This window comes from Odontesthes bonariensis, chromosome 12, assembly GCF_027942865.1.
Source record: "Odontesthes bonariensis isolate fOdoBon6 chromosome 12, fOdoBon6.hap1, whole genome shotgun sequence".
NCBI classification, from domain to species: domain Eukaryota; kingdom Metazoa; phylum Chordata; class Actinopteri; order Atheriniformes; family Atherinopsidae; genus Odontesthes; species Odontesthes bonariensis.
Window position 1 is genome coordinate 20178717 of NC_134517.1, and position 23292 is coordinate 20202008.

Below are 23292 nucleotides of genomic sequence, written 5' to 3' on the forward strand. Positions count from 1 at the left end.
CTTCAGTCTGGCTCAAAATGCTGTCCATATGGCAATTATGTACAGTAGTGTTGCAGGAGAATTGGTCTGATGCCTAGTGGCAGAGAGGAGCCTGCCTGTGACAAACTGCTACTTGGATCTGATGTGAGTTGAAGGAGATAATGAGGCTGTTGTAAGCCTTAAGTACAGAGCCTGCCCCTAGGGTGACATATCTAAGCGTGCAGGCTCCCTCATTGTTGCCCGTACAGCTGAGGATTAAAAACACATTCACTTTTTTCTTCATAAACTTTGTCAGTACTTCCTGCAACTCTTAAGACAACTTCTCCTTTCATGTGGCAAGCCTCTTGACATTGCTTTGTGTAGGAGTTGTTTTCTTTTTTTTGCTTTTTTTTTTTAAGGTTTGGAGATGTGAAGTCTTGATTTGATTCTTCTTTGAGCTATCTTTAGCTCTTTTTAAGCAACCCACCAGATGATGTGGAACTTCTTGGGAGCTTCCCACACTAACTTCAGACACATGACATATTTCTAGTCTTTTTATATTGACCCATTTGGCATAGCTTTTAAGACTGAATACACTGATATGTGGATGAGAGATAATGATAACTTTGATAAAGTATGATTTATGTTGTTGATTACCATATACAACCCTGACAAAAAAAATGTGGAATCATCACTGAGAGAATGTCATATCATCACTATATATAATTAGCTTTTCCTGCTGAAAATATCTCACAGTTTGGTCACAAACATTGACTTCTTTATCTGTTCTTTTGTTTTTCATCTCTTTTGTTGGGGAATTTTCCATTTTCAAGTATATTGCTTTGAGTTTTCTTTCCTGACGAATTGATGTCTTCCTTGGTCTGCCTGTATGTTTCCCTGTTACAACCATCCCATTTTGTTTGTACTCGCTCCAACTTTTAGAGACCCATGACTGGGAACAATCAATGTCTCTTCCCACACTCTGAGTTGAATTACCTTCTTGAAGGAGTTTAATAATCCTTTCCGTTGTTTCCACTTACAGCTGTCTTGTTGGGGCCATGCTTTCTACCAATCAGCCAGGTTCAACAGCTTGTTCAGGCCTGCAAGCACTTCTTTTAACTACAGACTAACCTGCATGCTCAGTTTTGTGCAAGTATTTGTTATAGTAATGCTACAAAGAAAAGTTTATCTTCTACTTGTCCTAAAAAAAATACATGGTATTCTTTACAACAATTTTTTTTCAAGGTCTTTCACTGGCCAGTATGTTCAACTGTAAAATCAAATCATTTTGTTTCATATCTATGACAGATCTGTTTTTCTTCTTCATAAAACAGCTAGATAATATTTGCCTTGGGTTGTGCAGTATCCTTACAAAGCCCATGCCTATTATGATTTAAAGATACTGCCCATTGTTTGAGTGGAACTCTTGACATCCAGCATCTAGGCAGGTTGGGTGCCTCCACCGCACTTACTGTCACACATACAGCATGTCCTTATGAAAGCAGTTGTGCAAATTCCAGCACTGTGTCCAATTTACACCCACACCACACTACAGGTTTTCTATTTGAGTGCAACAAGAACACCATGCAACCAAGTGCAATACAAGGAGAAAAAAAAAAAAATATATATATATATATATATATATATATATATATATATATATATATCCCTGCAGTGTGTGCAGAGTAATTGCTGTAATGTTTCATAACACTGAAAATAATTCACTGGATTCAGGCAGGTCTTCAGCCACTATTTGAAGTTTTAACTCAGTGAAATAAACAAGTCACACTTCTTTATGCAATACTTACAGGCATTTGATTAATGGCTATTTAGGACTTGCATACAAAACAGGAGGGAGTATTGAGAAAGAGGGAGAGAAGCAAGCAAACACTCTAGCCTATGGCAAGAAAACTTCAGAGGGACCTGCAAATGGAAGGCAGAGTACTGGGCAGAACTGCAAGTGGTCACTGAACCATGGGATTAAAAAGCATTTAAGCTTTGTACCAGAACAACCCTTCATCCAACCATATATTTCTGACCATTCAGAGGAAAAGAAAAGACAAATGTTAGGAGCTTGGGCGGTTACTGCTGGTGCAAAACTGTGGGAAACAGGTCCTCCAGCGCCATCATCTATAAATGTATTGCAGTGCTTTCTTGCAGACAAACATAATGAGCTTGTCTAAAAGGGTTTCTGTGTTCATAGTTAAGGTGCAAAATGGACTGTCACTACTGTTTATTGCATTCATGTCTAGAAGTAATGGAAAACATGCAATCAAATGTAGGACACGTTGACTAGAGTGGTTCACTTTACACTCCTGTTCACACTTTTAATGTCTCTTGGGCAACAACAAGCAAATTTATGACAGACTATTGACTTATTTACCGAGAGCTCTAGAGAGTGAATGGGTCTGATTAGTACAAATTCATGCAACAAAATAAATCACCAGCTAAGGTTTCCCAAATGTATTATGTTCAGTTTTAGTGCCAAGAGGATGGTTGGTGAAAAAGCTTTCAACGTGCACAGCACCCCGCCTGCCTATGCTTGTTTTGATGGGCAATGATGAAAGCACAGGTGGATGCGAGAAAGCACCCCTCCCTCCTCAGCTGCACGGATTCCTCATCTGTGGCTTCTTATTAGCACAGGAGTGGAGGATTGCAGTCTGGCCGCTGGGCACAGTGGGTCGGTGCTCACAAAGCTCTGTTTGTTCCCTGGCCTGCAGGGCTCCCAGGGTAAGCTTGGCTCCAGAGGGGAGACAAACAAAAAGGCTACACTGTCTCGCACACTGAAGCTGATCTCCAACACATTCGTCTTAACTTCTCAACGGGGGTACATTTCTCTTCTGAAGAGATAGAGGAATGGCAAAAGGAGACAAGTTTTTCTAAACAGGGCCTCAGGATAACAAAACTGCTGTTGTTCTGAACTATGTTTTTTTCCCCTCTCAGTTAAATGCCATTTTGAGTTACTGCTTGTGGTGATGTGGGTCTTTTTTTGCTTTGTGTGCTTCATCTCCTTTTGTTTAAACTGAGAGTTCTTTATCTTGTGCTGCTATATCAATATATTTTGAGTGAGACTTAAGAAAAAAAAAACATGCATATAACAAACCATTTTTTAATTTTAGTTAGAGTAACTTGGAGTATATCCTCATACTGCTACAGGTACACACACATACACACACACTCAAAAGCAAAAAGATTTCTCATTCTAAAGTTTACCTCACACCTATACATGCTGTCCTCCTGTTATTTCTACGGATGAAATAATGTTCGGCTAACTTCTGCAGCTGCTGTCAGGTCAGACATTCACTGTTGTGCTGCAGTCTGCACTCCAAGTATGACTCCATTATTGAGGGGACTTTAAAATGGGAGCTGTGTGACACACAGCGGGATGATTTAGTTTAATGACCATGGCAGTGACAGCACTGTGATGGAAATTGGACTCCCCCTGCAAATTTACATCACTTGAGGGTACTTGGGGCTCTTTTAGCGGCTGCACTCCAGAGCATGAGCCATCAGGAGGTCCTGGATATGTCATGCTTGTCACCTTCCTTTAAGTGTATCTGCAGACGTGGGAGAGGGATTAATATTATATAGCCTACGGAAGCACGGAGGCCGTCTTATCGGCACTGCAGATGTGATAAGCACCTCTACCCCCATGAAAACCAGGAAAAATCTCCAAGCAAAAAAGACAAGCATCTCTTTGTGCTGCTTCCTTGAACTGCTTCAGTGTTTCAATGGAGTTTTAGAGGCAGACACGGAGTAATTTCACATCTGTTGTAATTTGATGTGCCTGGATCACCCTCTGTGAAATCGTCTTGATCACAACATGGCTCCTTTCAATTATTTCGAAAGTTGGCATATGGCCTCAGAGATTGTAATCTGATTTATTTTGATTGTGAGATATTCAGACTAGCTGACACCACAAGCAGATGTATGAAAAAAGCGCCTAGCTCTTATTTTGTGGCTTAGCACTCTGCCACTCCTCTTTGCTTAAAAAAAAAGTACAGATTTATTTATTTAACAAAAACGTCACCTTTGTGGAAATATTTTCCATCATTGCCATGACACTCAACTCGCATTAGTTCACATCAATGCAGATGTCAGAATGCACAAGTTGTGTTGCCCTCAAACTGATTCTGAGCTGTGAATGGAAGTTATGGCAAGTGTTGCTGTCACTTCAGCTTAATCAGAAACACACCAAGTGTAACCATGGGAACAAGATGTGACATGTAAAAAAACATCAACATCAAAGCTGACATACTGTAATTAGAATTTATTGAAGCCTGTTAAGTCAGAGAAGGTACATGATCTGCTGAGCCTTTGGATTCAGTCCAATGCCCTTCACTGAACAAAGTACAGTGCATTAAGACTAACTATCATAATACAAAAATCACTGCCCATGAATAATAAAGTCTATCAATGTTGTAGTACTTATTATCATACTCAACAATCTGCACATCACAATATATGGAGTAGCTATTTGGCAGTATTTACCAAACTCAGAAAATTAGCATCTGCATGTGCATCAGAATAGAAGCTGAAAGATAAGAGACCTTTGCAGGGGGAAATAAAAGACATGTCCCCTTTCAAATGTCGAGTTTGTTGTGTTACACAAGACCCAAAATGCGTGCCACCCACCAGCGACAAGGCATAATGACCCGACAAGCTACCTGGCACCCTCTGTAGTTGTAGGGCCAAGGCCAGTAGCCACGCAGAGGCTCACACACTCTTTGACAGTGAGTGTAGCTGCGTTGGCATTCTGAGCAGCAGATTCCCTGGTGATCCAACATAGTGTCAAAGGTCATGGCGCTCTCCTCTCTGGCCTCTCCGCTGCGCTGCAGTTATGTAAAGCAAGATCAGTTTTCAAAAGCAAGAAATTGTTTGGGAAATTATCTTTTGAATCCATACTAATTTGCAATTCAAATCCTTTTAATCTCATCCACCCAAGAAAGTGACTCAATTTCTTTGAGGTAACATGAATTTTTATAACCGGTGGGAGTTTTCTCTTCAGTTCATGAGTTCAATTTGGAATGGCAGCTTTTACCCCAGCGACCTGTAATTAAAGCTGCCAGTATGACACCTTTACAGCAGCAGTAGCAGCACCAGCAGCATGTACCACCCACTGCTGACAGAAAAACTAAATGCAGGTTAACATGTTTCCTCTTTGTGTGCTTCTATCTGTGTGAAAATATATATTTTAACGAGGCTTGCAACTTCAGGCTGCTGCTGTAATGAAGTCATCTGTAAAAGTTTGGACAAAACAGCAAAACCTCATTTCAAAATGTTACTTTAAGGAACGCTTTAGGGCCCAATCTGTGGCTCTGGATAGTAAATAAAAATGTCACCACCTCTGGAGTCTTGCTTATCATAAACAGTGTTGTTGATTAAGTTGTTACTCACATGATAGGGGTTTTCAGGGTTGTATGCTGATCCCGCAGCTGACTCCTCTTCGTCCTCAGCTCTGGAGGTGTCATGCTCTGTGCGATTCACCGACTCACTCTCCCGTGCAGCTTCCTCAAGCTCCTCCATATTTAACTGCCGCTTGGCTCGCTGAATGTCTCTCTTTCTCCTCTCCCCATCTGTTACGATATCCACAAGAGGCAAGAGTATTGGGTCAACATCCACAAGATGCCATACAGGTCCTCAGAGCTCAATCCTACATAGCTGGAGCTGTCTCAGACGTCCTGAATAATTCAATTAGCAGCAGTGATCTCAAGCAGCTTTGCATATTTCAAGTTCATTCTTTTTTAATAAAAGACTTTGTTGGTCTGCTGCTCAATTCTAAATTTAGTGTATGTTCAAGATGTTCGCTAAATTCTCAGCCAAGTCTGTAAATTTTACAAGTGTGTCAGCAGATAAGAAGAGCAATCACAGCTAAGATTTTAATAAGCTATGAAAAACACACACAATGGTTCACTCTGAATAGATCATGCTGAGTTTTAGAACGTTTTTTTCTTCGTCTGTTGGAAGGGGGGAGCAACGGGAAATAGCTGGAAGTAAGAGAAGGACCTTTAGGATACATGGGTTGGAGCCAGAAAATGGGACGTTCCCCACAAAGATCCAGAATTTTGTGGCTTAAAAATGTGGTGTCCCTCAGTGGCTGTTCTGCTGCAACCCATATGAGAAACCCCGCATCATACCTCACAGGCATTATTTCATCTGTCTGGCGAGAAAAATAAAGAAAATGTCTTTGAATTAGTCTCAAATATTAGCGCTGCAACATCTTTTTTTACCCCTCCAATTTTCAATATTGTGCGTCAAAATTTGTGCACATACCAGGTCAAACATCAGTGTCTTTTTGTTGTGAGCTCCCATGAGTTGAAGGTTTGCTTTAATTTGGGGTTTTATATAGCACTTGTCTCCTCCAAAGAAACGGATTCCAGTTATACCCTGCACCAAATCAGAAAGATGCCAATGTTTACCCTCACAGCGTTGCTACTTTTCTAAGCACATAGAAGGTCTCAGTTGAGCAAGAGAAGAAAAAATCAGGGCCAGACTTACTCACAATTTGAAAGTCATGAATCTCCACAGCTTCCACAGCTCCACTCCCAGTTTTAAATCTCTCCAGATTGTTGTCAGAATCTATTTCCATGGAGCCCTCCTTTACCTCCCCATCGATGTTCAAGCTGTAACGAACATTATAAACCTGGCAGCATTCAAAGTAAAATATTAAAACAACTGATTAGTTGAGTTATGTAAATCACGCAGTTGCAAACATGATCACAGAGATGGAAAACAAGCTTCATGTCGATTATATTATTCCCCCTCACTGACATTTTTGTTGAAGGAAAACCTTTGTAGTTTTAACACACTGAGAATTTGAGAAAATCACCACAGGAGATGTTGTTGCAGACCTTGATGAGGAGCTCTGCCCCACATTTGCCACAAAAAAAACATTGGAACGATTTTATTATGAGATGAAGTAAAGCTCCAAGATCGTTTTTTGCAGTTTCTGTGTGTTAAAGACAGAAAGAAAATCAAATCTAAAGTCTGACTTGTGATGAATGGGATTTTTTTCATTTAGTTTCAGTTACTGATTGAATGCCTGATATTTGCCATTTGAGGATACACCATACAATAAAAAACTACAGTCTTTTGGCAACACTCACATTCCTATCATTGACTTTCCACAGGTAGAGAGCAGCCACGGATGCGCACAACATGAACACTGCACCAACGAGAAGAGCCACAGCTCCAAATCTCAGCACACGACTGACTGGAGTAGAAGCTGGTGTGCTGGATACGCTTTGTCCCTTAAAGTTCAGAGTACACAAAGAAAAGGAAAGCGTTAAACAATGACAAAAACAAGAGTAACATTGCTTGGAAGTTTAGGATTCTAGCTTTATTAACATGTCACACATGTCAAGTAGAATTCTGATCAAAAACTGAGGCTGTCTTACCGCAGGGATGCACGGTGCAAAACAGCAAGATCCATGAGTTGTACCTTGCACTTTCTCCATAATCTCTCTTGTGATGTCTGTAATTCCCACTCTGGTTGTTTGTCTTTGGGGAGTCGGGTTATCCACCAGAAGACTATTTTGACAAGTCAACGTGAATGACGTAAAGTTGATATAAAATTGCAAAATTCTTCATCTGAATGTTACCTTTATCTCCAAGTTGCCCAAAGCAAGGTGGCCATCCTGTGGTGCCAAACTAAAACAGACATTTGAAAGCAGCTTTTAGCTCGTGAGAGACTTGTCATGTGTTATAGATACTAATGTATTGGTCTGTAAAAAGAACGCTGTCAGACCTTTCTGCCAGTGACTGTTTCGAGGAAAATACATAACCTTGTAGGCCAGTTATGCTTTCACAGAATATCTTTAGAGCTTTCATTTAATAACTCACTTTAATAGCATATCAGACATGCTGTAGTGCATAAAGGGTGTGAATTCTAGAATTTTCTGCATATCTGGATTAGCATCCTTTTAGCCCATTTTCATCGCTCTATCTTTTTCTATCTGTAAAAGTAAACCTGGCAGAGCCATTTTTCCCCCTACCTGTGTAGGTATGCAGGGCTAATACAAAGTGAGAGTTTATTTTCTACCATTACTTTGTCACATTTCAATGCCATTGAAAAGATTACTCTTATAGCCCTGATAAACCGAAAAAAAGAAATGCAATTTTTTTTTCTCAATTTTGGACATTAAAGGGTTAAGATGTAAAATGCCATCAATACATCTACGCCCAGGTCACATAATTTGTCACATAATTTGTCACATAATTTGTCACATTGATCTAGTTGGACTCTATATATATACTTTTGGGATTTGTATGAAAACTGATTCAGTTTTAGGTCATATTCATGTTGAAATATAAAAAATTCTAAAAGGTTCACAAACTGTCAAGCATCACGGTAACATCCATTTTTTCTGTGACTGCTGCAGATTTGCTTAAGCTCCTTGCCTACATGTCAGCAGGAAAGGAAGATTGCACTCACCTGTAGTTAAACTTGTAAGTAGTCCACTTTTTAGCTCTTTATATTCATACCACATACGAGTAGGCAGCACAGACAGTGGAATACACAGACACAACCATTGCTTAATTGTGAATTTTCTCTCGTCGTAGTGAGAGAAAGGTAGTTGTGTAGTCAAAGTTTTTTGGTCTTTATCCTAACTTAAATGGAAGAAAAATGGCAAGAAAACAGATTCAAATACGCTGTGCCTCTGTTGCTTGGAAACAGATTAAATCCCATTTTTTGGATAATTGGTAAGCTGCAAGGCAATCACAGAAGGTGAGGAGATTCTTTGACCTTTGAAAAATATGTAATTGTGAGAGAATTTGATCAGCAGTGCAATATTTGCATGCAAATTGAAGTGGCGCAGTAACCACATTGTGTACAATGAAAAGACAATGAGATTGGCTTGTGCTTATGCAGCCATCAGTTCAGCTGTGATGACTGGAGAAACACATCTTATTCACTGCAGCTTATAAGCCTTTGAGGCAAATGGAATGCATTGAGTTGGCTAATTGGGGTTATTCGGTATGCTTTATGGGTATTTCCTGAGGGCATAAGGTTGTAATCTGACAATAACATAACAAGTGAGTCCTGATTGCTCCATTTTTTCCATCACTGAACAGCAAAACAGCATTTCTTTTAACTGTTTATTTGTGCAACAATGTGATCAAATCTACCACAGACATGACAATCTTTCAATTGATTGTTTTCCACAGCAAAGAGGCCTTTTTTTTTAGCCTAAATGTCCATAAGTCATGCCCTTAAACAGTAACACATGCTCTTAAAAATTCATAATAAAATTTTTCTTTACATTAATTCAATATGAAAAATATATTATTAATGTAGAAAATCTTGCATATTACACATGATACACTGAACAGTCTTATATGAGCCAAAAGACACTACACACTACAAAACACAGCAACAATCAAACATAGAATCAATTCAGGTGAAAGTGTTGTACAGAACAAAGACAAAATGTCCCTTATTTACAATTTGATCTATCATATAAGTGTTTTTTAGGAGTTTGTATACTCTGGGATGGATATTTCATCTGTTTCCTGTATCCTGGCTGGTGTTGGTGGGCCAACAAGAATATAATCAAATTCCTGGTGTTGAACCTTTTCGTACACACTTTGCAGACCGCCGGTTTTGGGTAGGTGAGCTGGGTAATAGTTTTCCCTTCTAGCGTCCCGGGGAAGCGTTGCTGTCTTGGAGAATGTTGACAGATGCGGTCCGCAGGCGAGGCTCGTGTTGGGCCTTGTAGCTGATGGGCTCCAGCATCGGTCTGAGTGTCCCAACACTTTGCACTCGCTTGTACATGCCCACAGACCTGTGAAAAATCACAGTGCTGTCAGGATGTAGTATGAATAGTTGCTGGCTCGTCTGGATGTTTGATGATAAGAGATTCCAGTGAGCTCAAGTTAAATCAGTCGGAATGCATCTCGTGTGCAGCTGAATCAATCATAATAAATACTTAGTACTTGGAAATAGATGTGCAACTGTGTGCAATCCATAGTGTAAGCAGGTTACTAGGAAAATTAAATAAACATCATGTTTGTCTCCTTTACATCCGCTTGTTGAACTTTTTTTTTTCAGTTTTCACAACACTTACTGTTCATTGGTGGCGACTCTTTCTTGTGAACATCTCCACTGATGTCAGAATCACTGTCATTGAAGTCACTGTCCCCCTTTCCACTGTCCTTGCCGCTGATGTGGGGATCTCTTGCTGAGATTGTTGTGAATGAATTGCCTTTCCATATTGTTATAGGTCTGAGAGTTTCTTTCCCATATCCTGGCAGTGTAGAATAACCCTAGAAAGATACAAACATTATCCATGCAAATTTTGAGTCAACGTACTGAAAAGGCAACAAAGTAACTGTGCAATGAACCTTGAATAATTGATAAAATCTCCATACCTTTAATTTCCCCTCCACTACCCTGCTGTTAGACTCAAAGATGCCTGTGGTCTGTCTGCCATCCTCACAGCCTGCCTCTGTTGTGTTGCTGCTGGCCAATGGGAGATCCTCTGGAAATGGATGAGTATCAAATGCTTTGCCTTTGTGGTTGGCAATCAATGAATCAATATGACCACTTTCCACTTTCTCCACATCTGGTATGTCTTCTTTTTCATCAAACGCCCCCTCCCTCGTCTCTTTTTTCCGCCGGCTGCAAATGGTAGTGATGAGAATGATAGCCAGCAGGAGGAGAGAGCAGCTCCCTGCCAGGACGATTATTATAGCTATAGACATGTCCCATTCAAAGAGCTCCTCGCTGCCATTTTGAGCTAAAGAAGGCAGGCTAGGCAGAGTTCCTTCAATAAAACTGAAAAGTATCACGGCTGTGGAGGTTAGTGAGGGGGATCCATTATCACTGACCGACACTGTGACTTTGACATTGTCGTTGAGATCATACGTCAGCTGTCGACTCACGTGCACCTTCCCTGTGTCTTTGTTGACAGAGAAACCCAGGTGCCCCCCCTCTGTGATTTTATAGGACAGCTGTGCATTTATGCCTTCATCAGCATCGGTGGCCTTAATCTGGGTTACCACATAACCTGCAGGTGCATCTTTGGGCAGGAAAACCTCAGCAGACCCCTTATAAAGGGGAGGCTCTATGATAGAAGGCTGGTTGTCATTCTGATCAACTATTTTCAATCTGATGATGGCTGTGCTCTTCAGCTGTGGTGACCCCCCGTCGCTTGCTTGAATGTGTATGTCTAGCTGTTTCATTAATTCATAATTAAAACTTCTCAGCGCATATATGGAGCCAGACACGGAATTAAGAGACACAAATGTGTTAACAGGGGATCCCATGATAACACTGTCCACAAGTCTGTAAGTAATTTTTCCATTGTTGCCCAGATCCGCGTCGCTGGCTTCAACAGTGGTGATGTAAGCCCCCGGGGCGTTGTTTTCCACCACCGAAACTTCATAGACAGCTTTAGCAAAGTGGGGGGCGTTGTCGTTCTCGTCGCTGAGTCTGATGGTGTACTGAGTGATTTTTCTCAGTGGAGGTGACCCAAAATCCTCAGCCATGACCGTCAAGTTATATTCACTAATCCTCTCCCTGTCTAGGACTGCTGCCGTAACTATCATGTAGCTGTCCTCGTGAGCCTGTCGGAGTTTGAAATGGTCGTGGCCGTATAACGTGCAGTGGACCTGGCTGTTTATGCCAGAGTCTCTGTCCAAGGTGCTGATCAGCGCCACCAGACTGTCCTTGTCTGCCGCCTCGCTGATGTATGCAATACCTGTCGAGATGGAGGTCATCGGGGTGATACTGATTTCTGGGGCATTATCATTAACGTCTGTGACGTGAATTATGATTTTGCACACAGAGGGGGTCGGGTTGGCTCCCAGATCAGTCGCCTGCACGTCCAGCTCATAGGTCCTTTTGTCCTCAAAATCCACGGGGCTCCTGAGTGTCAGACGACCCGATTTATTATCTACTTGGAAAAGTTCTCGGACCTCATGAGAAACCTGTTTTCCGAACCCGTAGATGACCTCTCCGTTCAAACCCTCATCAGCATCAACTGCGTTTAAGTCCAGGATAACAGTGCCAACCGGCGCGTCCTCAGGCAGACTAACTGAGAAACTATTCTGGTCGAAAACGGGACTATTGTCGTTAAAGTCAGTCACTTTGACAGTTATCTTTGTTGACCCTGATCTGTATGGGTTTCCTCCGTCTGTGGCCACCAGCTCAACATTGTATGAGGATTGTGTCTCCCTGTCTAGCTCTTTCATTAGGACCAATTCCGCATATTTAACCCCATCCGCTCGCAGAAGCACATCAATGGTAAAATGACTGTTTACAGATATTTGATAGCTTTGTATATAGTTTGACCCGACATCAGCGTCCACGGCAGGGTCTAAGGGAATACGGGACCCAACTGCTGCATTCTCAGAAATTTCCACTATAGATTCCTTGCTTGGAAACCCTGGCGAGTTGTCATTGATGTCCTTTATTTCCACCTCAACGTGAATCAATTTGTAGCGATCTTTGGAGAAATTAACCACGTCAAAAGTAATCAGGCACTGTGAAGTGTGTCTGCAGATTCTCTCTCTGTCAATTCGTTCCCCGACAGTGAGTTGCCCGTCGCTTTCTCTCACCCTAATGAATGAATCGTTGAATTGTTTCATCATCCTGAAATTGCTCTTTGAGGAATGAGACAGAGTCAAGGACATGTCCTTGGCAAGGTTTCCGATCACCGTACCGGGTGCGTCCTCCTCTCTGGTCTGGTATCTCACAGTATTTCCCTCGGACTGTGCCAATGAGGCAAATAAAAATAGATTGAGAGTAAAAATAAAAATCCACCGGTGCCAATAAGTTATAAATGTGCACCTTATCATCTTCGTAGTAATCTTTCCCTCGGTGACCAGCCTCATTGTGTGCTGCGCAGCTGAGAGCAGTTCACATCTGGAACTGGCTCTCCATACAGCTCCCGCTTTTATGAACTGAACTGTGCTGAAAGTGAAAGTTACTCCTCGCGCGCAGCCAGTCAGATACGCTTGTTGCCTCGCCAGCTCAAAATCCTGCAGTGGCGCGGTTTATACGTCTCCTCATGCTAATGAGACGAAGTGTGACCAATCCAGCGCTTTAGAATTAAAAATACATCCTTATGGAAAAAAAGAAAGAGCTGTAAGCCTTTTTACACTTGAGAGAAAGAGGAAAAGCGAGCGGAGGGAAGTTGGAAAACAAAAAAGGGCAAAATGATATTTGGCGTTGCTTGAAGATAAGTTGCTGCACTGTTTATCTTCTTATTACAGCCATTACACAGTGGTGGTTTTATTGAGCACAGGCTTATTTATTTTCTTTTGATGTTGGGTTCATTGTCTTGATGATTTGTATGCACGCGTTAAGGTGTGCCTATGAGTACGCGCACGTGTACGAATGTGTACACGCACTCCCGAGACCAGCTTGATTGTTCCTGTTGCACAGAACAAGGTTTCTCTTGTGGGGTTATTAACTAGAGAATAACAATTTTTTTAGAGACAACCCCGAGTGAGAATATTTCTTGATGTATAAGAGAGGGATGGTTGCCAAATTGTTTTGGGAAATATTTGATATTTATGTGCTGCAAAAGAAAAACAGTGGCTATCGCCAAATAACTACTGTCTCAACCAGATTTAGGGATAGCCTCCTTTGAAAAGCTCTCAATTTGAACATCAGAAGATCTTCATCATATGCAATCGTGATTCCTGCTTGTCTTTGGTTAATTTTGACAATATACTTTCACACACACATATTGTTATTTGTTAACCAAAGAAAATATATAATAAATAAACAGCACACTCTCAGCTTTCAACTGATGACCCAGCTCATCTCCTTATTATGTAGAACCATCTTTTTCAGGGTGGGGTGTTCCTCTCTAATGACTTTATCAAAGAAGGTGGTAACAGGTGGGGAGTTTAATCTACTTATGGTATAAAAAAACAACAACACAATCTTCAGCTGCTATATATTATATTATAATTACAAATCACATCAAACATTCAACCAGCATTCTTTACTCTATACCAGATGAGCCATTTATTCATCTATCAATTTTTTAGCACATTTGCATGGTTGCTGTTAAGAACATTTTAAGTATAAAACCACAAGAAAGTTCACAGTCTTGTCAATAAATGTAACCACCCCCGCCCCCACACCTTTTTGGCATTCATCTGTTTCGTAGTTTGGGCAGCTGCTCCTTGGTTTTTCTTAAGGGAGATCTAAGTGCTTAACACGCAATTCTGGCAATGAGATAATTCAAAGCCACAACAATTTGAGGAAGAGTCTTTTCATGTTCAGCATGACAAATCGAAATCCATTAAGAAGTGTTTCCAGTTTTGACATGGAGGAACTTGGTCAGACTGCACAGAGCCCTCATCACTACCTCTTCCAGTGGCTTTTGGGTGAATATGGAGTGTCGACTGTGAAACAGACCTTATCGCTCAACATCAGTGTCTGACCTCACTGATAATTGTGTGGCTGGAAGGGAGCAAATCCCTCTCTCAATCCACAGTCTTGTGAAAAGCCTTCCCAGAAGGGCAGAGGGAGATAAAAGCAATGCATTAATACACATGGTTTTCATTCAAGATCCACTTACTGCTATAATCTTCATTTTTTTTGGTTTGTTTTTGGCCTTCTACCATACTGCGTAAAAACAATGTGCGCAGATTGAACACAATACAACACCGCAATCTGTAGCCTCAACATTCCTTCACAGAGCCGAGTCTTCACTTCTCTGACAGAATCTCAAAAAACTGTATCACCCACCTCACCTTGTTGAATTTATTGCAAGACCGAAGGATTACCCAGTGCTGTTGACTCAGTAAAGTGTTGGCACAGATTTCTGTCAACCCTCCTTTGAAATATGGTAGCAGGAATTGGCTGTGCAAACAACATTTTGGCAGTAATCTAGAAAACAAATCTGTAGATTTTCTCTAAGGATCTGATTTAGTTTCAATCAAGTATGTGTGCATGCCTGTTTGTTCTTTTAAGATGTTCTGTCGAATCCCTTGTGCACTTTATGAGATTAGATTTTTGCAGTATGATTATATTTTCACACATCTTTGTTCGGCTTCTGTACAGATTGGAGGATTTCTGAACAACACAGAGCATAACTATTCTTTCACTCTGCATCTGGTTAGAGGGCTGCTAACAATTCATCTCTGAATTTTACATCTAACTTCTCACAACTCCATGTCTCCACTCACATAGTGATTCATTAGTCAGCCATGGTGCACAGCTTTCTGCGGTTTGAACATTTAATAAGAAGAATAATCTGATACAATATTGCTAACAATAGAAATACAGATCGGAGACTTTATGTAGAGCCCACAGGGACACATTCAAATAGTGGAGGCTGCTGCAAGCGACAAAGGTAGTTTGGTAATTCAATCATTTTAACGTTCCTAAATTGGGACAGCAACTGTGACATTATATTTTCTCACTTTATGAAACAAACTATGTTAACATCGTGTGTTGGTGTAATTGAAATGAAAATATCTCCAAATACAGACTTTTTAGTTTATCCTCTCATCCAATTAACACTGGGGCTTCCAACATTCCTTGATGTGCTTGTATCCATCTATCCATCCATCCAGCCACTCATCCTCCTCCAAAATCCGCCAGTCCTCCCCCAAACCCTCTGCTTCAGGATTGCAGAAACAACAGTGGGTGCAGAGAAGCCCTGGCCTCCCTGTTGTCAACAACCTCCTCCAGCTCCATCTAGAACATCCGCAGCTGCTTCCAAGTCAACTTGGGGATACATAATCTCATCAGGTAAGCCTGGGTTGATCTGGAAGCCTCCAGTAAAACTCCAAAGCGAAGTGCCCAGGTGACATCCAGTGTAGAGGAGCAGTGGGCTTACTATGAGTTCCTCCAGATTTGCAAATGTCTCACTTGAACTTGGACTGTAAGCAGAGCTACTCTGCGGCAAAACTCATTTAAACAGATTGAGATCTTTCTTTTTTCAGTCATTAACTGAAAGGCCGATTTTTACATTTTTTTGGCAGTCTTTCTTTTTTTTCAATTCAATCTTTATTAACTGTGATTATACATAGCTATTGCTGCTGGCTGGAATGACCTCCTGTATTGTCCAGTGTTACAACGTAGATGAAGACGCCTCTTACTGATCACACATTGGGATATGTAGAGGGTCTGCAGTGTTGTTTTTTATGTTCCGTAACTTGCGCAGCATTCTTCTTTTTACAATCATCTCCAGGTACTCCAAAGCAGTCCCGAACATAGAGCCAGCCTTCTTTATCAGTTCGTTCAGTTTCTTTGAGTGACTGGCTCTGATGTTTCTGTCCCCAACAGATAGCTGCAAAGCAGATTGCACTCTCAACCACATACTTACAGAAGATATGCAACATCTTGGTACAGACCGTGAAGGACCTAACCCTCTGTATGAAATACAGTCTGTTATGTCCCTTTTGAAGACAGCCTCCAGTCCAGTCTTCTGTCCAGGTAAACTTCCCTCAACAACCTCCGCCTCTTTTCCTATAATGGAGACGGGGTTTGGTTTATTCCTGGTCCTACTAAAATCTACAGTCATCTTTTGTTTTGAAATATTGACCAGTTCCCTGTACTCATTTTCTTGTCCATCACTAATAAACCCAACAACTACAGAGTCCTCTGAGTTTATCCGGAGATGACAGGACTCTGAGTTTTAATGGAGGTCTGAGGTGCATTTTACTGTACAGATAGTAAGGTGGGTTGACAACGACTCATATAATTAACAATTAATCTTGTGGCTAAAGTAAATACTAGGGTATACCGCAAATTTACATTCAAATAGATAATTGTGCTGCCATGGAAGCCAGCCACAGTTATAGAATGACTGATTGATATTTTCATCCAAAATTTGCTGACATTTAGTAGAAGTCATTTTTCTTCCTATATGTCAATTGCTTCTTGTGACTCTACTGTCACACAACCTCAAAGCAGAACATTTACAATCCAATGCTTAACAGATTATTTGATTATTTATTATTTGGTGCTCTTTTTGTTGAATAATGCTCCTTTTTTCCCCAGAAAACATACTTTTGGTATTTATGGTCTTCACCTTGACTGGGTAATTAAGACGTGGCTGTGCAGACTTTAAGCAATGCCACAAATAAGGTTTTCCTTTCTTCTTTCCGATGTCCCCTGCAGAACCCTCTTTTATATCAACCATTTACTAAAACTATTGGATTGACCAAATCTTCCAGCAGCCATTTTGGAATTTTTGCTCATGCACACTGATAGTTACTCTTACTCTAAGTGCTATTTCTTTAAGATGTTTTAGCACATAAGAAATAGCTAAAGCTTTGAGAGTTCTTTTTGTTTTGTTTTCTTTTTCCTTCCTCTGTTTTACACACGCCTCACAGCAAGAGGTTTCCAGGTTCAACTCCCGGCTGGAGCCTTTCTGTGTGTTGCCATGAGTTTGCATGTTTCTCCCCGTGTTTGTGTGGGTTCTCTCCGGGTACTCCGGCTTCCTCCCACTGTCCAAAAACATGCATGGTAGGTTAATTGGTGTCTCTAAAATTGTTCTTGGAGTGAGTGTGAGCGTGGTTGTTTGTCTTGTTTATTTCTGTGTGGCCCTGTGATGGACTGGCGACCTGTCCAGGGTGTACCCCGCCCGTTGACCGCTGGGATAGGCTCCAGCCCCCCAGCGACCCGACCGACGGATTCAGCGGGTATAGAAAGTGGATGGATGCATTACTAAAGCAAAGTAAAGTTTTGCGTTCCACAAGGAAACACATCGATAACAGTCTGCTGCTTTCATGTAACTTGACAGAGGCTGAATAAATTACATTTTGAAGTGGTTTTGACCTCGACACCACAAGTCTTCTTTCTCTCAGTAGAAGTAGTGCCCACATTCTTTCACTTAGCAGTTTTGTGCATCAAGTGAGTCATTTAGCCAGCTAACAAACCCATTTGGAAAACTAGCTTGTTTTGTAATTTTTATATTTAGAGATGCTCTCCGGAATCAACTGGTTATCAGCATTTTCAGGTAACTCACTCAGTACAGCTTAAGCTGCCTTAAAATTCAGTCAGGTACTTAGTTAAACCCATATCTTGAATATCCAGCAAATTTGCATATTCTAAATGATTAGAAATATGTTATTAGATTGCAGAAGCTTTACTTATATAATACCTTATATCTTTATCTGGGTTCTATAAAGCATTTTACAAAGTGTTTTCTCTTTTATCCATTCACACAAACACTCATAGCACTCATAATGTATTTGCACTTTATATGCAGTGATTTTTACTCTATAATTACACAGCATTTCAGGGAATTTCAGAAGCATTACAGAGGTTTGGAGTCTTCCCCAAAGATGCTCCAGCATGTGGAGGGGCTAAGAGCCAAACCACACATCAGAGGACATCTAAGCCACCATTATCTTTAGTCATCAGCAATGACAATTTTCAAATACCAACTACGAAATTTTCCTAAAAAGTCATTAAATACTGTTTTTTGCATTTATGAAATAAATAACAATTAAAGGCAGACACTTTGTATTTACTTTTTTCAATTAAAATTTCAACAAGATGTTGAATTTACCTGGGGGTGCCTAAACATTTGCATACGACTGTCTGGTCTCATTACTCCATTTGGTGCTTGCTGAGATATCTTAGTGTATTTAGACTGACACACCAAAGGAGAGAATATCCTTGCTCTTTGATAATGCTTCACTTGGTCTTGTCAAAACAAATGAGCGACAACAACATGTGGCAAGACAACATCATAATGTACTTAAGTGCAGCAAAAGAAGGAGCTGAAACTATTAAGAATTGATCACCGAATTGGCGGAGTCACATTAACTTTCAGCTCAGTGCAGAGCCACATGTTACGCAGGCTGATTCCCACTTTAATGAGGATAGAGGTGATCATAGATTCAGTGTTTGTGATTCTCTTTGGATGATACTAAACTAGGTCAAATGGCTGTTTTGATAGATGGATTATGATAAAACAATGCAGCATTAGTTTGAACTGGGACGTGGAGGAGTTTATATGAATTTATAAGTAAAAGACTGTTTATGATTGAGAACGTTTATTTAGTAGATGGTTGTTTTCCCAGTTTATTGTGGTTTCATTTACATATTACAATTAAATGTAATATGTAAATGAAGCCACAATAAACTGAGGAATATGTACACCACAGTGAAATGATAGATAGATAAGATAAGATTGCCTGGGGAAAACAAAATGTACTGTTTGTAGAGAGATGGATTTTCAGTCCATTGTAACCTGACAAAGATTCAAGCAAGATATCTGAGTTTTTATTCAGACAGCAGAATGTGATTTTATATTTTAATACATTAGCTCAAGGTCACTTCTGCAGAAAGAGGACAGCAGTGAAAGGCTGTCAAGTCAAGCTACATTTTACATTAATGTTTGATTTTACATTTTTGTGCAGATGGCAATTTATGACTATTTTTATTCACAGAAAAAGCAATCAACTGTCAGAATCATCAGTCATAACAAATGCCCACACTTTGTGATTAATGTTATATGATTATGCTGAGCAGAGCTACTCCATGAAAGTTACTGGCAAATTATTCACAGCCTCAAACACATTCACAAAGACAGTGAGGGAAGCGAGTGACAATTCGAAAATGTATGAAAAAAAAAAATAGTGGCAGGGAAAGATATTTCAAATTTAGTGTTGGCCCACAGACACAATTCCATATTTAATGGGATTGTAAATGCATTCAGTTTCAAGGGATGCCTTTGCATTTTAAGTTCTCTAATCACTCTAGTCTATAACGTGCCCGAAGAAATGCCACAATAGTCTGCATTTGTGCGAGGCATTTAACTTTGCATTCTTTTACACAGATTAGAAATCAGGGGCAAATTACACTGTGGTAAAGCTCAGATCAGCTGAATATTGCTCTGGTGGGAGATCACTGGCCTTAAAGAACTGAGAGTCTTTGAGAAGACAGACTTTCTTCTCTTTCTCTATACGTGTTTGTTTCTCTCTCCCTCTATATTTTGCAGAGGGGTGTGTGAATTTAACTCACTTCTATGAGATACTACTCCATCTTTTCTCAACAGTAGGCAGGCAGTTAGGTTATAATTGCACACAAAATCAAGGCAGGTATTGTAAACACCTAGCCAGGCTCTGTCCAAACTAAAAAATAACAAAGTCCTGTTCATAACACTTCAATAGCTATTTGTTTTTGTCACATAAAGGTGTGAAAATGTCCCATTGTCCATAAACTGTTTTACACATAACCTTTGGTGGAACTAACTTGTTTTTACTCTTAAAAAACTGAGATAGTTTGTGTTAATTAGTGAGTTTTGGTTTGTAAGATTTTTGCTGTTTTGACGGGGAAGACAAGCTGCTTGGATGTGTTTTGTCTCTTTGAAGATCAAGTACTTGAAAGGACCATGTAGACTACTTGTTCATACAATTCAATGTGACCATTAAATGCTTCCTGTAAATACTGCCCCTACAAGCGACAGGAGGGAAATAAAACTTATGCACATCTCTACATCAGAACAGACGTCCTTCTCAGGTCTTATTTTCAACAATCCGCAAGATGCTCATAAAGACGCAGGATAGATCATTGCATGCAGGACATTCAATCATTTGCATGAAACAAACAGCATGAAGTGCGTGTTCTAGACCGACATACAGTATGACAGCTGTTTTCAGTCCTTACCACTTCTGTTTTTATAGGTGAATTAGTTGAACATAAAGTCAAACATGAGCTGAAGACTTCCTAGATGGGTTTATGCAATAGCATTTCTTGGTCAGGTTTAAAATCGTGGTTTGATTTAAAATACATTCTTTTTACAACGTGATCGTTTACTTCACAAATCGCGTGCTAAATGTGTGTTAAATCACCTGGTTGTGTTTTGGTAAAAATATCACTTTGTTAAGATTAGAAAACCATCATGGTTTGGGCTGAAATGCATTCTTTTTACAATGCAACCATTACCTTCATGGACACTGTTTCACCTTTTGCATGCAGTTCCTCTGATGAATACTAGATATCATATATTTTTCCAATGTAATTAATGCCATTTTGGTCTGCATGAACAAATGCCCAAATGAGAAGGACAGTTTTGGAAGTAGCTTCACCCTAATAGACAGGTATATATGTGGTGCCAGTCTTCCAAACCAATTTTCAGCAAGAAAGTTAATAATCGTGTTTTCCCTTTTCACATTAAGGCATTTTATAAGAATAAAAGCTATTTCTGGTGGTGATATACACGTAAAAGAGAAAAAAAAGATATTTTCAGATCTCTGTTGACCTCTTTCTTTTCTGTTTTTTTATTTCTTTTTGTGAGGATTTCTTTTACCTCTGAGACTCACATGGTAATGAGGTCACACTCCCCTTCTATTTATCAGGATCCTTTGTCTTCCAGTATCCTCTACTTATGTTGACCTTGTTAGCCATAATTGCTCCATTGTATTGTTTGAACTGACACACTTCACAAGGGTTTTAACCTTCACATAAAATAGGTGTTTAAATATACAATGCAGTGAGGTTGTTTGAGTCAAAATGTATTTTTATAAGTCTTCAAAGTTAGTATGTTTTACTCGCTGAGGGGATAGATCGGGACACTGAGAATATGCTGTATGTAAAGGGGTAAAAAAAAAAGCAAAAGAAAAGAAGACAGGTATTTGTAAACTACAAATAAGAGGCACTATGGACTGTCGTAGCCCATTTTAGGCTGTTGAAATGCATTCTTCAAAACATGTTTTTAGAAGCATTACAGAGGTTTGGAGTCTTCCCCAAAGATGCTCCAGCATGTGGAGGGGCTAAGAGCCAAACCACACATCAGAGGACATCTAAGCCACCATTATCTTTAGTCATCAGCTGACAATTTTCAAATACCGACTACGAAATTTTCCTAAAAAGTCATTAAAAGTCATTAAATACTGTTTTTTGCATTTATGAAATAAATGTTATTAACTGTAATAAATAACAAAAAAAACGCAAAAGAAAAGAAGGCAGGTTGCCTTTTGTAAACTACAAATAAGAGGCACTATGGACTGTCATAGCCCATTTTAGGCTGTTGAAATGCATTCTTCAAAACATGTTTTTAAATACAGGCTGTGAAATCTCAGATGGCCGTAGCTCCCACAGGCAACATCAGATCTTTTTGGTTCTGAAGATACTCTCTGCTGATTAATTCAACCATCAAACTAAAGCTCTGGTGTTTTCATATGCGAGAAGAAAGCCTCCAACGTCACACGGGGGGTTTCAAACCCCACTGGATGTCTTAAACTTAGAAAACGCCAGATGTTATGTTTTATCGATTCTTCTCCTAGAGTTTGGAAGCAATAATGCCGGTGAATATTTCATTTTGCACTTTATGTTTGGACTAAGAGCTATATCCCAGCACTCAAGGTGTCTCTCCAGACATGTCCCATAGCAGACATAAACAAAGTTATTAGATGAGGTAGACATGATTCAGGGGGAAATTCTGTGCTGAGCTTTGGAAGAGCGCTCTGACAGAGTGCTCTGGCAATTTAGACTGTCGTGCTTCATTGTTCTGTGGGGAGGATGGGCGTTGTTTGATTTAACTCACTGGTAGTGTGTCTCATTTGCCAATACTGTGCATGTAAATGAGGATTTATGTTTCGGAATGAGGTGATAAACTGTGGGTTTTGCATATTGAAAATAGATCAACTTAAATGTGCACAGAAAGTGCTAGGCATTGTAGGAATGTAGGTCATCTTTCCCAGGGAGTGAGAGAGAAAGGGAGTTTCTCTCTTTTTGTGCACGTTTTAAGGCAAAGTGGTGTAAATGCATGTGTGTGCTCATATGTGAATGTGTCTGTTTGAGTGTGGGAAGCGGGCCATGTCTGTTGTTCAGAGAGACCATCATGTGTAATACAATGCAGATGGAGGAAGGAGCTTCAACATTTAGTGTTTTCTTGCCACTAGCATTAATATGGCTGTATTTCCTCATGCGGTTTTTGCTGCGAGCAACATGGTGTTTGAGGCGTGCGCTTCACAGGGTTGGATGAGGTATAATTATGTAAATTGCATTCAAAGAATTCAGCAATAGCTCATGTGGAATGGATGTGTCAACAAGGTGTCCACATTCACCATGAGAATTTGCTAATTAAACTCGACACCCTTTCTCCCTCAACACATGGGCACAGTGAGACGCTGTGGGATTAAAAAAACACTGTGGTGTACGTTGACTCTCTGCCTGACAAATAATCTTCTTGGAAAAATAGGCTTTCATTTTGTTAAGTGAAGTGTAAAAAAAAAATTTGCCCTGGAGTTTACAACATGACCATTAAACTTTAGGCATGTTGTTGACATGTGTGTAATGAAAGTGCCTAAACTTCAAACAGCCTTTCTGTGCAGCAGCCTCTCTGATGCTTCACTACACAAAAATGGATGATTTATTACGCTGGTTATTTGTCTGTCCCACTAAAT

The 23292-nt window shown here is 40.1% G+C and overlaps 2 protein-coding genes across 2 annotated transcripts; both read right to left on the reverse strand.

Moving 5' to 3' along the window:
* Positions 1-4562: 4562 nt before the first annotated feature.
* cnmd (chondromodulin) lies at positions 4563-7415 on the reverse strand. The gene is made up of 8 exons (XM_075478516.1): positions 7356-7415; positions 7065-7208; positions 6461-6601; positions 6232-6345; positions 5965-6118; positions 5492-5534; positions 5356-5416; positions 4563-4790 (listed from the first exon to the last, which is right to left on the reverse strand). The coding sequence occupies exons 1-8, from the start codon at positions 7413-7415 to the stop codon at positions 4563-4565; spliced, it is 945 nt and encodes a 314-aa protein (XP_075334631.1).
* Positions 7416-9070: 1655 nt separating this feature from the next.
* LOC142396151 (protocadherin 8) lies at positions 9071-12815 on the reverse strand. Its single transcript, XM_075478697.1, has 3 exons — positions 10330-12815; positions 10026-10224; positions 9071-9743 (listed from the first exon to the last, which is right to left on the reverse strand). Exons 1-3 carry the CDS (start codon positions 12793-12795, stop codon positions 9430-9432), a joined length of 2979 nt encoding a protein of 992 aa, XP_075334812.1. The 5' UTR covers positions 12796-12815; the 3' UTR covers positions 9071-9429.
* Between the last annotated feature and the right edge of the window lie 10477 nt (positions 12816-23292).

Excerpts from the sequence above, each read along its gene's own strand:
- cnmd (XM_075478516.1), bottom strand. The coding sequence starts at position 7,415 with ATGGAGAAAGTGCAAGGTACAACTCATGGATCTTGCTGTTTTGCACCG. Across the intron at positions 7,209-7,355 it reads TTGCACCGTGCATCCCTGCG|GGACAAAGCGTATCCAGCAC; the intron begins GTAAGACAGCCT and ends CTGAACTTTAAG. Across the intron at positions 5,417-5,491 it reads ATTCAGCGAGCCAAGCGGCA|AGCTGAGGACGAAGAGGAGT; the intron begins GTTAAATATGGA and ends TGACACCTCCAG.
- LOC142396151 (XM_075478697.1), bottom strand. The coding sequence starts at position 12,795 with ATGAGGCTGGTCACCGAGGGAAAGATTACTACGAAGATGATAAGGTGC. Across the intron at positions 10,225-10,329 it reads TAGTGGAGGGGAAATTAAAG|GGTTATTCTACACTGCCAGG; the intron begins GTATGGAGATTT and ends GTATCTTTCTAG. Across the intron at positions 9,744-10,025 it reads AGAGTCGCCACCAATGAACA|GTCTGTGGGCATGTACAAGC; the intron begins GTAAGTGTTGTG and ends GATTTTTCACAG.